The sequence below is a fragment of the Mya arenaria genome, chromosome 4 (genome assembly GCF_026914265.1).
Source record: "Mya arenaria isolate MELC-2E11 chromosome 4, ASM2691426v1".
NCBI classification, from domain to species: domain Eukaryota; kingdom Metazoa; phylum Mollusca; class Bivalvia; order Myida; family Myidae; genus Mya; species Mya arenaria.
Window position 1 is genome coordinate 9257518 of NC_069125.1, and position 14659 is coordinate 9272176.

The 14659-nt window shown below is 34.2% G+C and overlaps 2 protein-coding genes across 2 annotated transcripts; both read left to right on the forward strand.

Moving 5' to 3' along the window:
* The first annotated feature begins 696 nt into the window (after positions 1 to 696).
* LOC128229900 (FMRFamide peptide receptor frpr-18-like) lies at positions 697 to 1890 on the forward strand. Its single transcript, XM_052941802.1, has one exon. The coding sequence runs from the start codon at positions 697 to 699 to the stop codon at positions 1888 to 1890; it is 1194 nt and encodes a 397-aa protein (XP_052797762.1).
* A 7852-nt stretch (positions 1891 to 9742) lies between these two features.
* LOC128229733 (complement C1q-like protein 2) lies at positions 9743 to 11196 on the forward strand. The gene is made up of 4 exons (XM_052941544.1): positions 9743 to 9934; positions 10167 to 10308; positions 10632 to 10837; positions 11014 to 11196. Exons 1-4 carry the CDS (start codon positions 9814 to 9816, stop codon positions 11109 to 11111), a joined length of 567 nt encoding a protein of 188 aa, XP_052797504.1. The 5' UTR covers positions 9743 to 9813; the 3' UTR covers positions 11112 to 11196.
* Positions 11197 to 14659: the final 3463 nt, after the last annotated feature.

Here is a 14659-nt window from a genome sequence, read left to right on the forward strand (position 1 = left end):
TACATGCACAGTGGCATAACTCTACTTCAGTAAATCTAACATCTTGAATTGATATCGAATTCATGCGTTATGTCGTTTCCCTGTTTCATTGAATAATTGATATTTTTATCTTTTCCCATTGCTCCATTCGCAATATACGTTTGGAACAGAATAAATATTTGCGTGTATTTAAAAGAAATGTTACAATATTACGGTTAAATGTTTTGCTTTGGGTCGTTTAAACTAGCTGACAACAAAAAAAAATAACTTTCATCTGTGGCCAGCTCGCCATAAAATTCATGTAATTAAATAACCTTGACAACGTAAATATCATACAAATGATTCCGGCTTAGAACTCGAGTAACCTGAGATACCGAGTTGGTATCGCGTTTTAATTTTAGTTCCCATTGAATAAGTTGCAAGATGACCATTCATTCAATATTTATACTAATGTGTATTTACATGTTCGACTTTTTGTACATTGATCGCTCGTTATTATTTCCTTCGTTGTCAAATATTTAACTTAATATGGGAAGTCCCTACACATGTATCCCATCCCATTAGGAATGAATGAGGTACTACTGTGCAGGAGTTGAATGACTCGTGTAAGATAATCAAACGGTTTTTATCATTTAAGTCCAAATGAGTGTATGGCTAGATTATTAACATTGTGTCTGAAACATCTCTGATAACAAATAACTAAGCTTGTTTTTTCAGATGGATGTCGTTTATGTAAGCGGCTCTGAGTGTCCACACACGTTTGATGTTGTCGAAGACCTGGTTGGTAAGAACGTCACTTCAAAGGACGCCCTTTCTTGGCCATGCGAGCTGCGAGTCTTCTGGGTAGAAATTTACCCTCTCGTGAAACTAGTCCGGTTTCTACTGTCCTACGGGACCTCTATCATTATCGTCGTTGGTGTGGTCCTCAACATCTTGTCCTTGGTCGTTCTCACGCAGAAACATATGAGGAAATCGACATCAAACTTGTACCTTGCGTTCCTGGCCGGATATGATACATGCTCTCTGACCTTTAATTTTATGATAGGGGTCATCAGGGGCAATAGCGAAGCTGCAAACAAGAACTTTCAGGCTAGCGAAGGTCTTTGCACTTTTCATGGAGTAGTTGTCGAACTTTTTAATCTACTCTCTGTATGGATCATCGTAGCCTTCACTGTCGAGAGGTTTTGTATTGTCAAATTTCCACTGAAAGCAAGAACCTGGTCTCCAAGGAAGACTGTAGTTACTCTGATAGTTGTTTCCTTCGTCATGACATTGGTTTCTCTGCACAAAGTGGCCGTGTCTGGTTTCGAGGGTGACTCCGTATTTGGATACAAGGCGTGTAAAACAAGGAGGAAGATTTTCAAGGAGATCATATACATGTATGTTGCTCTCAATACATGGCTGCCGACATTCACAATCGTCGTGCTCAATATGATCATTATACTGGAGCTCAGGAAGAACAGGCTAAAGAGACAACAGATGACACAAACCTCAATGAGTAAAACCGACGAAAGGGCAACAAAACTCCTGTTGGCTGTTTCAAGCGCTTATGTGCTTTTGGTGTTACCACTAGGGATCGTTCAGTCTATTGAGCTTGTCTGGAATGGAACTCAAAACGTACCGCCTGGTCACGAAGAGTACGTTCACTTCATGGTCACCAAGATTAAACTGAAATGGACGAGAGCCTTCTTTTTCTTCTTTTACCAGCTGAACTTTGCGATGAACTTCTTTCTGTACGTTGCTTCATCGTCAGCCACTCGTTTTCGAGCGAATCTGAGAAAGGTTCTGCGTTTGAAGCAAAAGGAGGATGAGTCCATGTTTACCAGAGCACCACCAAAGACGAACTCGGTGATGCCATTAGAAGAGAGTGACATGAAATCGGGTCCGTCGGAAGAAAAACTTGACGACTGAAATGTTCGCTTACCGGCACACCGAAAAGTACATCAAGCAAAAAATGAGATTTTGCTATACATGTCCACGAAAAATAGTTTGTAGTATAAATAGTGTTTGGTAAGAAAACGTGAATGACATGTTCAAATAGAAATTTTGGCCCCAATGGGTAAACATGCTAAATTAAGGATTAAAGTATTAAGAGGGCCACATCCTCAAATAAGATAAAAGTGTAATAGAGTATATGTTGTATATTGTTGTAATATATTTATGCTACGCGTCATAAGCTACATGATAACAAGGGACAAATAAGATATGTGTCAAATCTTGGAAATAATGCAAAAAGCATTGAAAAAATTGCAAGGTTTATGGAACTGCATATTTAATTTACAGATAATGTTCATGTCGAGTTATGATAAGACATGTCGCAATAATTATGTTGACTCATTTGCTTATTAATCAAATACGACGATATATTTATATGTCGACTCATTTGCTTATTAATTGGATACGCCGATATAATTATATGTCGAATCATTTGCTTATTAATTGGATACGACGATATAATTATATGTCGATTCATTTTCTCATTAATTGGAAAAGACGAAATAAGTATATGTCGACTCATTTGCTTATTTATTGGATACGACGATATCATTATTGCGACATGTAATGTTAAAACTAGCAAATCGACGTTAAACAAGTCGGCTTGATGATCGGCTAATTTTGAATTATAACACAACACGTTGATGTCGACTTCTTCACGGATTAACTAGATAAGTCGTGTGATGAATAGTAAATCGACAAAAAACATGTCGACATGACTACGCGGTCACATAACCTGTATATATGATACACGCTTTCATCATAAAGAACGCTTCAATGTGTTATATATTTTCACATAACGTCATGATACACTATCAAAAATAAATGGAAACTGCAGGGACAAACCCAGTAGTCCAGGCTCCAATTTCTCTTAACATCTTAAGCTTAGCTGGCTTACGTAGCTTATTTCAATTAACCAAAATACAAACTTTGCAATAAATGAAAAATGGTTTATTGTGATTATCATAAAGACAGTTCCACTCTAAAGTAAAACAACTCTTAAAGAACTTAATAGTACATAAATTATTAAAAAACAAAAATAGTGAGCTTAGCTTAATCCGGTATAAACACTACATCTTATGATAACATGGATGTTTATATTTTAGTTTGATTGCAATTAAAATTCGGGCATCTAAAAAGAGCTCCCAAGTGCAATTAAAATTCGGGCATCTAAAAAGAGCTCCCAAGGGTAAATGTAGTTTTATAAGTATTTACAACTAACTTCCAACGTTTATAGTATTCCGATAATAAACCACTCTTGCAATTCACCAGTATTGATAGCAAACAGTATAATATTATCCGCTTAAAGTATATCTATTTCGGCACCATTAGCCTTCGATAGACTCTATATTATTTTTAACATCGAAAACAAGAAAGGCGGTACACTTGGTCCTGGTCATAATCCTATTCATATTTTTAACTGAATTAATGAATATACTTTACACTTGACTTAACGGATGAATACATATATTTTAAGATGCAATCTTATGTTCTGAACTAAAGCATCGCATTGGAATGCAAAATAATATAAAAACACACACATTACAATTGTAGATATGTATATGTTTAGTTTATGTAAAACAATCAAACGGAATTATGTGACCTTTGTTCTTACAGGTTTGCTTGTTATCAATTTTCTGTAATTGTATTGAATAAAGTTTTCATCCCTATACTTTTTATTGAAATGCGTATTATCAATCGATGAAATGTTGTATTGTTAAACAAAAAATGTTGATTGGTTATCTTGTAAAATATTTCATTTTCCATTATCACATATGTAAGGTTTTTTAGAGTTATGTTATATTTTCAAAGACAAACCATAATTATGTTTAAAATGTTTTTTGTTAGCTGTAACAGTATTTATTCGTATCAGAATACAAAATAAGGTGTTCAAACACAGAGCATTATTAAACCAAAACAAATGAAAACGCAAATTAAATTAAATGGAAAATGCATAATGTTGGTTGACATTTATTGAAGAAACCTTAAAGCTTATGCAATTTCTTGTTTCTGTTGTGTTTACAAACTGCTTAAAATTTAAACTGGTTGGTACTTTGAAGTATATTGAAGTTACAGTATTGAATGGTGTTAATGATTAAAGAGTATGGCAAGTTGTAACGTGGGTATGAAATATGTTAATAACAGAATAAACGTGTAGTGGAGGTTAACAATGAAAATAAGATAGAAGCGTACGACTGGGAGAAAAGTACGAATGATTAAGAGAAGAGTATGAGTGATTAAGAGAAGAGTTTGTGTGATTGGGAGAAGAGTTTGTGTCATTGGGAGAAGAGTTCGAGTGATTCGAAGAAATGTTCGGGTAATTGGAAAAAGAGTTCGATGGCTTTGAAGAAGATTTCGGAGTGATTTGAAGAATAGTTTGAGTGATTAGGAGAAGAAGTCAAGTGATAAGTGGATTAATAAGTGTGATAAGAAGAAGTGTTTTGTGATATTGAAAAAGGTGCGAGTGATTTCGAAAATAGTACGAGTGATTAGGAGAACAGAACGAGAAATCAGGAGAATAAAATGGGTGATTGGAAGAATAGTATGAGTGTTTAGGAGAATAGTACGTATGATGAGGAGAAAAGTACGTGTGATTGGAATAATAGTTCGATAAATTGGGAAAGGAATTCAGGTCATTTGAAGAAGAGTTCGAGTTATTAGCAGAATACGATTGTTTAATAGAATAGTACGAGTGATTGGGCGAAAAGTGCGAGTGATTGGGAGAAAAGCACGAGTGATTGGGAGAAAAGTACTAGTGATTTGGAGTGATTGGGAGAAAAGTACGAGTGATTGAGAGAATGGTACGAGTGATTGAGAGAAAAGTACGAGTGATTGAGAGAATGGTACGAATGATAAGGAGAATAGTTCTAAGGATTTGGAGAATAGTTCGAGTGATTCGGAGAAGAGGTCGCTTAATGGGTAGAAATAATCGAGTGATTGGAAGAAAATAAATGTTTAATGCGCATAATATATCTGCTTTTTACATACCGAATATTTTGGGTTAATATGACTTCATGTGTTATAGTATTAAAATACTGATAAACATGTGGACAAAAATATACGCTACTGTTATATTCTGTTTTTATGTATTACATTGTTGTTTGAGACTCTACATGGATGACGTTTTTTAAAGGAAATTGACATTCTATAGTCCAGGAGGTCGTATTCATGAAACAAACAAAGTTAAATGTTTATATTTCATTCTCAAACGTTCTCAATTCCTTCGGCTATATGACTTACATGTGGCTCATAATTTCCTGTATATTTATTTTCGAGATAGAAACGCAATAAGAGTTTTCAGCCATCTTTGACGTTTGTTATTTCTCAATTGTTTAGTCAAAAACGATGATTTGCAGTTAAACACATCATTTTACAATATCTTATAATTTTCAAAAATGCTTACCAAAATACGACCCCTGTTATGTTTTAAGAGAATTGTGATAAGAAGTTTTGCAAGACAAGGCCGGGATTCATAAAAGATGCCATTGTTTTTACTGAAGTCAAGTTCATATTCAAATTAAGATAAAAGTAAAAGTTAATTTCGTACAATTTTGATACACTTCGCCAAAAGCTTTGTTTTTTGTGTGATTGATTGATTGCCATTGTCACGTGATGTTATCAATGCATAATGAAAATTTCACAATATCGAAGTAGACTTCAGTAAGTCTTTGTTGTCTAGTGGATTTGGTGTTGGTATTTGAATTGTTTCTTGACCTAACCGTCTTGGGTTCGCACCCCACTTATACCAAACTCTTATTTTATCCTAAACCTGTATTTTTTTTCTGCAATTGCGATGTCATAGAGTAAATCAAAGTTGTTTGAGTGTTTTCATATGCATAATTGAATAACTATTTTAACCAAAATCTTGTGAGTTAAAATATGCAAATTATTTGTATATAAAGCAACGGTGCTTTCGGTTTTGTCGCACTTAGTCATTCCGGTAAATGCTTTTTTATCAGTTTACGGGTTAAAAAGTCAAGAAGGTTAAAATAAGTCATTTGAATATGCAAACAAATAAAAAAGTTACCATCACCAAAACATAATGAGATTTTAAGATGTTTTATAAATACCCGTCCTGTTTCTTAATTGCTAACTTCTCCGTCCGCTATATATGATCATGTTATTTGTTAAAGTTATTTGTTGTCTATTGAAGGAAAAAAGTACTTGTAATAAACTGTGCAGATGGAAATTGTTGTGTTTGTTCCATCTCTCCGTCGCTTCGAACTATTGACCACTTCAGAAAATGGTTATCATTATGGCTATTATCAACAGCAATCAAATAAAAGAGAATGTACGTGAATAATTACAACTGTATACTCTTACTCCTAAAAGCGTATGGTTTTTATACTGATTTTATACTGTTTATACTGATTTAATGTAGGTCGAATGTTAATCGCAACCCTGATATTAATCACATTCAAATCATTGTCATATGTGGAAACCAGACAGGTACTTTATAGTGTACTTTAGAGAATCACAAGAGCCTATGATTATAAACAGTATCAAGTATAAGTCTAGACGCAGACTCAGAAAAGTACTTTTATAAAACTACAATAAATAATCTTTATTCAAATCGTTTAACAAAACAGAAAAGTATACATTTTTAGCTACTGTAATAATATTCATCAAGTTATATCAATATTACATAACAAGAACAAATTTACTATGAAATGATGTTTTTCCAGTTTTGCCACTTGAGTCTGAATTCAGGCTTGATACTGTTCGTAATTATGGCCCCAGTCCTTTTTAGAGTCCTTTAGATAATCACCAGATGAGATGTTGTTAATCCCTTCAGATGTCTTAAGTAGTATTACGATTGAAACTAGAGGGACAAGTCATGTTGCCGTGAACATTCGCACCACATCGCGCAATTTGGTGCCTTTCGACATGATTATTACAAATGAAAAATTCATTCATAAAAATATGCCAAAAAATAATACAAAAAATATGTATATCATTTTTTTTAACGTCTTTCCTTTAAAGATTTGTCATTTTTGCATTTTTTTACCACATTTTATGACCATTGAATGCCATAGTAACATAGAAACCACTGATTTCGTTCCGATTTATTTTGACTGCATTCATAGTCTATGTTAAAAACGGCCTAAAGCATTAAATAAACAAAGAGAAATTATCACTTTTCTCTTAAATTATGTTCCATATGGATTCTGTGTAAAAAACACTATTTAAATCAATTAACTTAACGTTGGTCTTGAGGAAACAATAATTTAATAAGCCTTTGTCAAATCATCACCAAATTTGGTCAGAATGAGTATGGGAATGAAACCAGAGACTTGGTTGATAACAAGCCAAATAGCTGTAGTTCCCCGAGATAAATTGCCTTTTAATTAGAGAAATGTCTAAAACACCATTTACGTATTTATATAAGCGATATAGAGCCATTATTGCCCTCTTGTTACATGGACAGAATCGTTGACTTATTAGTCCTGCTAGAAAAAAATATTTGACAATTCTTTGGTAATTCAAAACTGAATAATATAAAATATGAACCCACTTATATAAATAAACTTAAAATGTACAATACTACAATTAGGAAATTTTTGTAATTAGATGGTGACTTTTGAATGACAAGATCGATATGTCTGGTAACAGCACACTGGAAGCCGCTAGCCCGTACCCCGCAGGTAAAAGTACAATACGTCTTGTTTTTAAACTGCCATTCCCCTTACGTGAATCACAATTGGGTGAAAGAATGTGACATATGTTTACCTAAAAATATGTGTGTGAAGTTATCTAAAATGGGGTCAATGGTTTCTGACGAAAAGTTTTTCTATATAAAGACATGCATGGTACAAAAGTTCCCTCCAGGCAATCTTGTATTTTTATGAATCAAATTATAGTGAAGGAATTTTTTAAAAGGGTCATAAAAGAAACTTTTTTTTTAGATTATTTAAAAACGAAGAAGATTTCAAAATTGTCTATATATAGATATATAGTGTAAAGTAGCCCCGCCCCGTAGGGGCCATTTTTTTACGAATAAACATTGGGTGAAGGAATGTTATACAGGTCACTTGAGGAGGAATTCTGTGAAATTATATTGAGAAAAAGCCAACGGGTTTTACTTTCGATTGTCATGGCAACCAAAGTTCTGCATGGAACGATAACCTATTAAAGGAATCTGGAAAAGAACCATTTGGGCTCAGGTGAGCTAAATCTTACAGAATCAAGATTGTGCTTGTCAAGTATTTTAAAAATGCGTAAGGTACAACAACTGTAATCGGTGTCTACATATGCGAACAGTTTATATATTAGTACTGCGTTTTGATCCGGGAGGTTGTATTCGACCCGAGTCGATTTTTGCTGATTCGGATTTCACGAGGCGCAAGCGAATACGACATTCCGGATCGAAACGCAGTACTAATAACCCTTTTATTATATACATTTCTGGTAAGATCACTTGTTTGTATAGTAAATGTCATTTTAACGACGCACTATTTTGTTTCATGACGTCATTTTAACATCGTGCAAAGATACTAGTTATGACGTGACGTCACAAGAGTTGAATACGGCCATATTGCACTGGAGTGGAATACCTTCTACCGTTTTTGGCGATATCTATTGCGTGTGGATTTATGATAGGTATATAATAAAACATTATATGAAATAAGCATAGTTTAGTTTTTTAACTGTAGCTTACCTCTATTCACTCAAAATGGTACTCAATTGTAGTCTTTAGCAAACAAGGTCAACGACTTCGTTCATAAAATATTCAATGAGGCCAATTACTTTTATGGGAACAAGCGGACACAATAATAATGAAACAAAACAATCATCATTGTAAAAAAGGGAGCTCGAACTGGCAGCGCGTAATTTCATGCAATTGACTTCAATATTAATTTTAAAAACTACAAAATGTACAGTAGTCGAAAATTTAAACATAAACCCCCGTTTAATGACACAGGGCCAACGCCAAAGACATAGAACACACACAAAAACAACAATCATATGGAATAATTGCAGAAAACTCCACAAACAACGCACTACATTTATAATTTATAAAAAACTAGAGGTGTTTATCAAGGATTGTTAGGCACGCATTGGAAATCATATCTTCTAGACTCAAACAGACAATACCTACAGGCTCGCCCTTATTTCGTAAGCCTTGGACTTTCCTTATCAAGTAGAGACACTAAGGCCACATACAATTATGTTCATCGGATTTACCTTACCTTTCTCAGGCGGCATTAAGGTGAAATGTGTGGAATTTATTTCATCCCATGACCACAACTTATTTACTCAAGAGAACTTAGTTAATCACGAGATAAAATAAAGTAATCAAACATGGCAAGTATTGCCCCTTAGATTTCAGAAAATGAAAACAACGTATTTCTTTTAATTATATATAAGGTGCCGCACTAAACTTTCACTAAATCCAACAAGAACATTCAATCCAAATGATCGGTAAATGCAAAAACACAACGCGCTATTATCTCTATTAAGGAATTTAGCGACAAAGAATGGAGAAAATATGAACCATCAAAAGCTCTACAAAATGCCCGACAGGGTACTTGAAATTATTATTGTATTAAAATTACCCCTAAAGGGGCGATCACTTTTGTTTTCCTAATATGTATTTCAGATATCCCGCCTCTGTCATTACAATAATTGAGAACAAATTCATTTTGCTCTCCGAAAACTTATATTAGGCCAACAAAGCATTAAATTGGTATGACCTATCAAGGTTTTTCAAAATCTGTGTCTGAATTACAATCGCCTTATCTCAACACTGTCAGTCAATCATACATTAACAACGGAAGCGACTGATATATAGGACTTAAAATTTTCATTTTGTTAATTTAGATAAAGAACTTTGTAAAAATGAGTGTTCTTTACTTTACACTTGCCGTTCTGTTTTATTCGGCGTGCGGAGAGGAAACCTGCGACAAGCGGTTATCGCTGTTAGAGGAAGAAGTCAAGGCACTTCAGGAAACATTATCAAGTATACACTTATTCTCTCTCTCTCTCTCTCTCTCTCTCTCTCTCTCTCTCTCTCTCTCTCTCTCTCTCTCTTCTCTCTCTCTCTCTCTCTCTCTCTCTCTCTCTCTTAGTATGTATTTCTCTCTCTAAGATAATTGTTGAATACAATGATGCATTTATTTTAATTTGCTAAGCAGATTAATCACATTTTGTTAGTCGAAATAAATACTTATGTAATATTGTGTTTTTTTTAGAAACGGTAAAATCTCCTCGGTATCTTCTCGAACCTAATGGCGAGGGTGTTGCCTTCTATGTTCAGCTTTCGACCGACATGACCCATGTTGGGAACCATCAGACAATTGTATTCGACGTAGTTACAACCAACATAGGAAATGGGTAAACAGTCAATTTTGGTATGCCTAAACTAAACATGAAATTAAAAGGAAGATCTGCGGCGCCGAGCGAAAATCTTTTCTCTTCGCCATAGTTCAAACATTCAAATAAAAAATATGTTTAAGTGTGCTCTTACGTTTAATTTGCTCAAAATTAGAATTGTTTAGACAGGGTGTTGTTGAGTGCCAATACACCAGTTTAACCCACGGAAGTTTCTCGAATTTCACCGAAACGCGCTAAACCACTGACATTTAAATACTTTCCAAACCCTTAACAATGCCACGTTTACAGATTGGGTACTTTAAATGCACTTTCTATTATTTTAGATATAATAGAATAGACGGCATATTCACTGCACCGATTGGAGGAACGTACGTGTTTACCTGGACGACCACGAATAAAAATAGAAGCTACATGACCACAGAACTCTTGAAGAAAGGCTTTATTGTGCTTGGAAAGACAACGTCTGATGCTATGGACCATGATGACTATGCCATTGCCACAAATAGTGTAATTGTACAACTCAACCAATGTAGGTTTACCAATACGTTTTGTTTGTAATCCTCGCTAACAACAACTTTATTTATAAACATTCACAATAGTCTTGTGTATAATAGCTTTCAGCATTGTTGTTGTAAGTAGTATTGTTGTTGTTATTGTTTTTGTTGTTAATCCTGTTACTGCTAACTGTACAGTTTCTTCTTGCAGACGACGAAATCTGGGTACGATCAGGAACCTGGCACAGCGGGACGTTGGCCGGAGACATGTATTCCACGTTTTCTGGCTTTCTGTTGTATCCTAACTAAAGTTATGTTATCTTTACTGTGTATACGATATCATAACAATGAAATAAAATTGCCACTGGTAAAACATACGATGAGTGGAAAGAAATCATGATGTTTTTTCTGCCCTCTTTTTTAGACCAGGCTATATAAAATGTCCCGGTCGTATGCACTAGTTCGTAGATTACATGTTCCGTTACTATGTTTTGCAGTTTATAATTGCGTAATTGTGTAGCAATGTTGTGACGTATCGATTTATAGCAATATGAAGAAACTCAAATGATATCGAACGCTGAAACCGTATTGCATCAGTCATAACGTATGTAATCCAACGATTTTATAAAAGCTTAAAGATGATGATTTTTTTTCGCAGTTTTTGGTAAGGCCGTACCAAGCTTGATGTTTCGTTCCGCGGATTTACCGCTGCTTTATTTGAAAATGTTGAATTTTATTTTTTTTATCGCGCCCGCTCCTATATTTTAACTGCCAACCAGAATTAGTATAGGACTATTTTTTTAAAGGCTGAAAAAAATCATTTTTTTTCGCTAGTTTAAGTGTTTTGTAAAGGGAAGTAAACGATGCGTGTTTTTTTAACTGTATATCGATCGGTTTAGCATTGGTTTCAATAAATTCAATCAAAATGGCGGCTTCCAGTATAAATACTAGCTCGTATTTTGTAAAAGTTGCCTTATTTTTGACAATTTAAGTGTTTTGACCATACTGAAAGTCATTTTCATCGCTCATGCAATAAAGGATCATTAATTGAACCAATAATTATGCAATAAAACATGTGTATCTGATATTGGTGGCTTTATATGTGAGATAAGGAAACAAAGAAATCGTCATTTTACAAAGATAACTCGAACTGGCAGATCTCAATTGCACGCAATAGACTTCATGACCTCGACAGATAATACTTACATGTTTGCCCTTTTCCGTTAACCTTTGACTTTTCTAATGCGATAGAGACAATGAGGCCACACAACGTTAAGTTCGTCGGATTTACCTCACCAATCTACGGTGGCATAGAGGTGAAATGTATTTTATCTCGTGGTCTCGACTTTCTAACTCGTAGTAACTCGGTCACGAAATAAAAATAAGTTATCGCACATGTCACTTTTATGCCCGCGTAGACTTCGTTCAGGAAATGTGAACGAGGTATTTCTATCAAGGGTGAATAACTAAACTAAATCAAACAAAAACAGTCAATCCAAATGATCGGTATATGCAAAAATATCTCACTTTCTTGTTAAGGAATGTTGCGACATATACTTGAGAAAATATGAAGACTCAACAAATTCAACAAAATGCTTTTTGGAGTACTTGGAGAGAATATTTCTTAAAATTACTTTTAAGGCCACAACAAATTGATCATTTGTTCTACGGATTTTGCCAAAAAAAAGTAGGAGCGAGCGAGCGAAAAAAAAATAAAAATACTTTTTTTTAAATTTAAGGCAAATCAGAGGCGAGCGAAGAGCGAAAAATTAAAAAATAAATAAAAAAAGTTTATTTCTTACCAAATTTATCATACAATTATGTCAAGAAATGCTTTTCAATTACAAACAAAGATTCTCAGTTATAAATGAAAAGGTTTTGATTGTATCACATGAAAATCTGTCTCAATATTTAACAAATGGCAATGAGATCCAGTGCTTTACTATTAACTTAAATTTAAACGTGGATATATTGTAAAGACAACATTCCTCATAGTAACGTGCAATTATTCGAGGACCAAAAAGAAAACTGTTGTATTCATTCCGTAACTTACTATCACAAAAAACCCCATTTTAGACTAGTAAGAGTAATTCATCATTTGAGCATTTCCAAATATTGGGTCAGGTCTAAATTTGAACCTCTTGAAGCACATGATAAAATTGTAGTGACATTGACATTGCAGAAGATTGAAAAAGTAAATAACACAGACAACATTTCTAAAAAAAGAAACACTGTGGATTGAATTGCGGGACAACATACTTGAAGCAGGATCAAACAATTCTGCAAATGTGGCACGTGTTATTATTTTAAAGCAGGTGGTGTTTCCCTTTCAAGACCTCGCCTTGACCAAGAACCTATGCTGTATAGGTCCGTGCCTTAAAAAGAATAACATAGCTCCAATGAACGTAAGAAACAGGCCACTTAACTACAACTCGGTCAAAGAAAAAATTGGATAAGCACAAAGAATTGAGAAAATTAAAACAGTCATTTTACTTATAAAAGGTTTTATTTTCTGATTTAACTGATGTTATTTTCAAACTGTATGTGTTATGCACTAGTCAAATGTAACCACCAGCCCCAGCCCCCCCCCCCCCCCTCCACCACCTGGAAGGTTAAAACACGGTTCATTTACCCGGCTATCCTCGGACCAGAGGGCATTGGGGGGGGGGGCGTGGTTACAATTGACTGATGCATAAATACAGAATGTTTCTGAAACATTTACAAGTCTTACTATTTTTATCTGTTTTAAACAATTATGATTATACGAAAACTGAGTCATTTAAGAATTTAAAAAAAAATAACTCACGAAAACATGTTCAATGGTTGTACCGTAAGTCGTGTGTTCGTGTATTTTAATATAAGTTTTGCACTCAAAATCCGATTGAGTTATTATTTAACACTAAATTTTGAGTACAAAACAATAAATTACTTAAAACACACATACATAATTATTGCCTTCGACGCTGTGAAACTTGTTGTTTACTGAAGACTATAATCCATTGACTATGACACTGATTTTCACTTAAAACGTGTATTTTACATTACAAATACTGAAAGTAACCTGAAACTTAATACCGGAAATGAATAACAACGGTGCGTCCTGCAAAATATTCCCGACAAAAAAGATTGTCAACAAATATCGGCTATTTTGCGGTTACCCGGACCTTATTTTGTCTTGACACGAGGAAGGTTTGCTCGCGAAGAATGTAAAGCATGGAATTACCTTCAAAAAGGCGAGGTCGACGTTGCAGGTTTAAATTCTAAGCAAAAGAATTTCAGAAAATAGAGGAAATTTAGAAGTCAACAAAAAATATAAATATGCGCGGCCAAATAATATGTGCGGGCGCAAAAAAAAGTTTATTATTTTTTTTTTTTCGTTTTTCGAATTTTAGGTGCGGCAAATCCGACGAACAAATGATCAATTTGTTGTGGCCTAAGGGGGCAATTCATTTGTATTCTTAGTATTTGTTTCATATATCCCGTCTCTGTCTTTACAATAAATGAGAACAAATTGATTTCGCTCTCCGCACACTTTTTGCCGAAATCCGTCTAACTAAACATTTAATTGGTACGACCTATAAAACTACTTCAAAATGTGTGACATAATAACAATCTTCGTATCTGAACTCTGTCAGACAATCATACATTGACAAGTGAAGGGACTAATATATAGAACTAACATTTGTCTTCATTTTGATTATTTAAATAAAGAACTTCGTTGAAAGGAGTGCCCTTTTGAGATTTTTATTGGAACGGTCCCAAATTATATAAAAAAGGGAGCAACCATCGAATTACAAGGCATTTTGAATGTGGTTGAGCTTCTCTTTTGTTTCTTATTTATCTTAACTTAAGAGCTT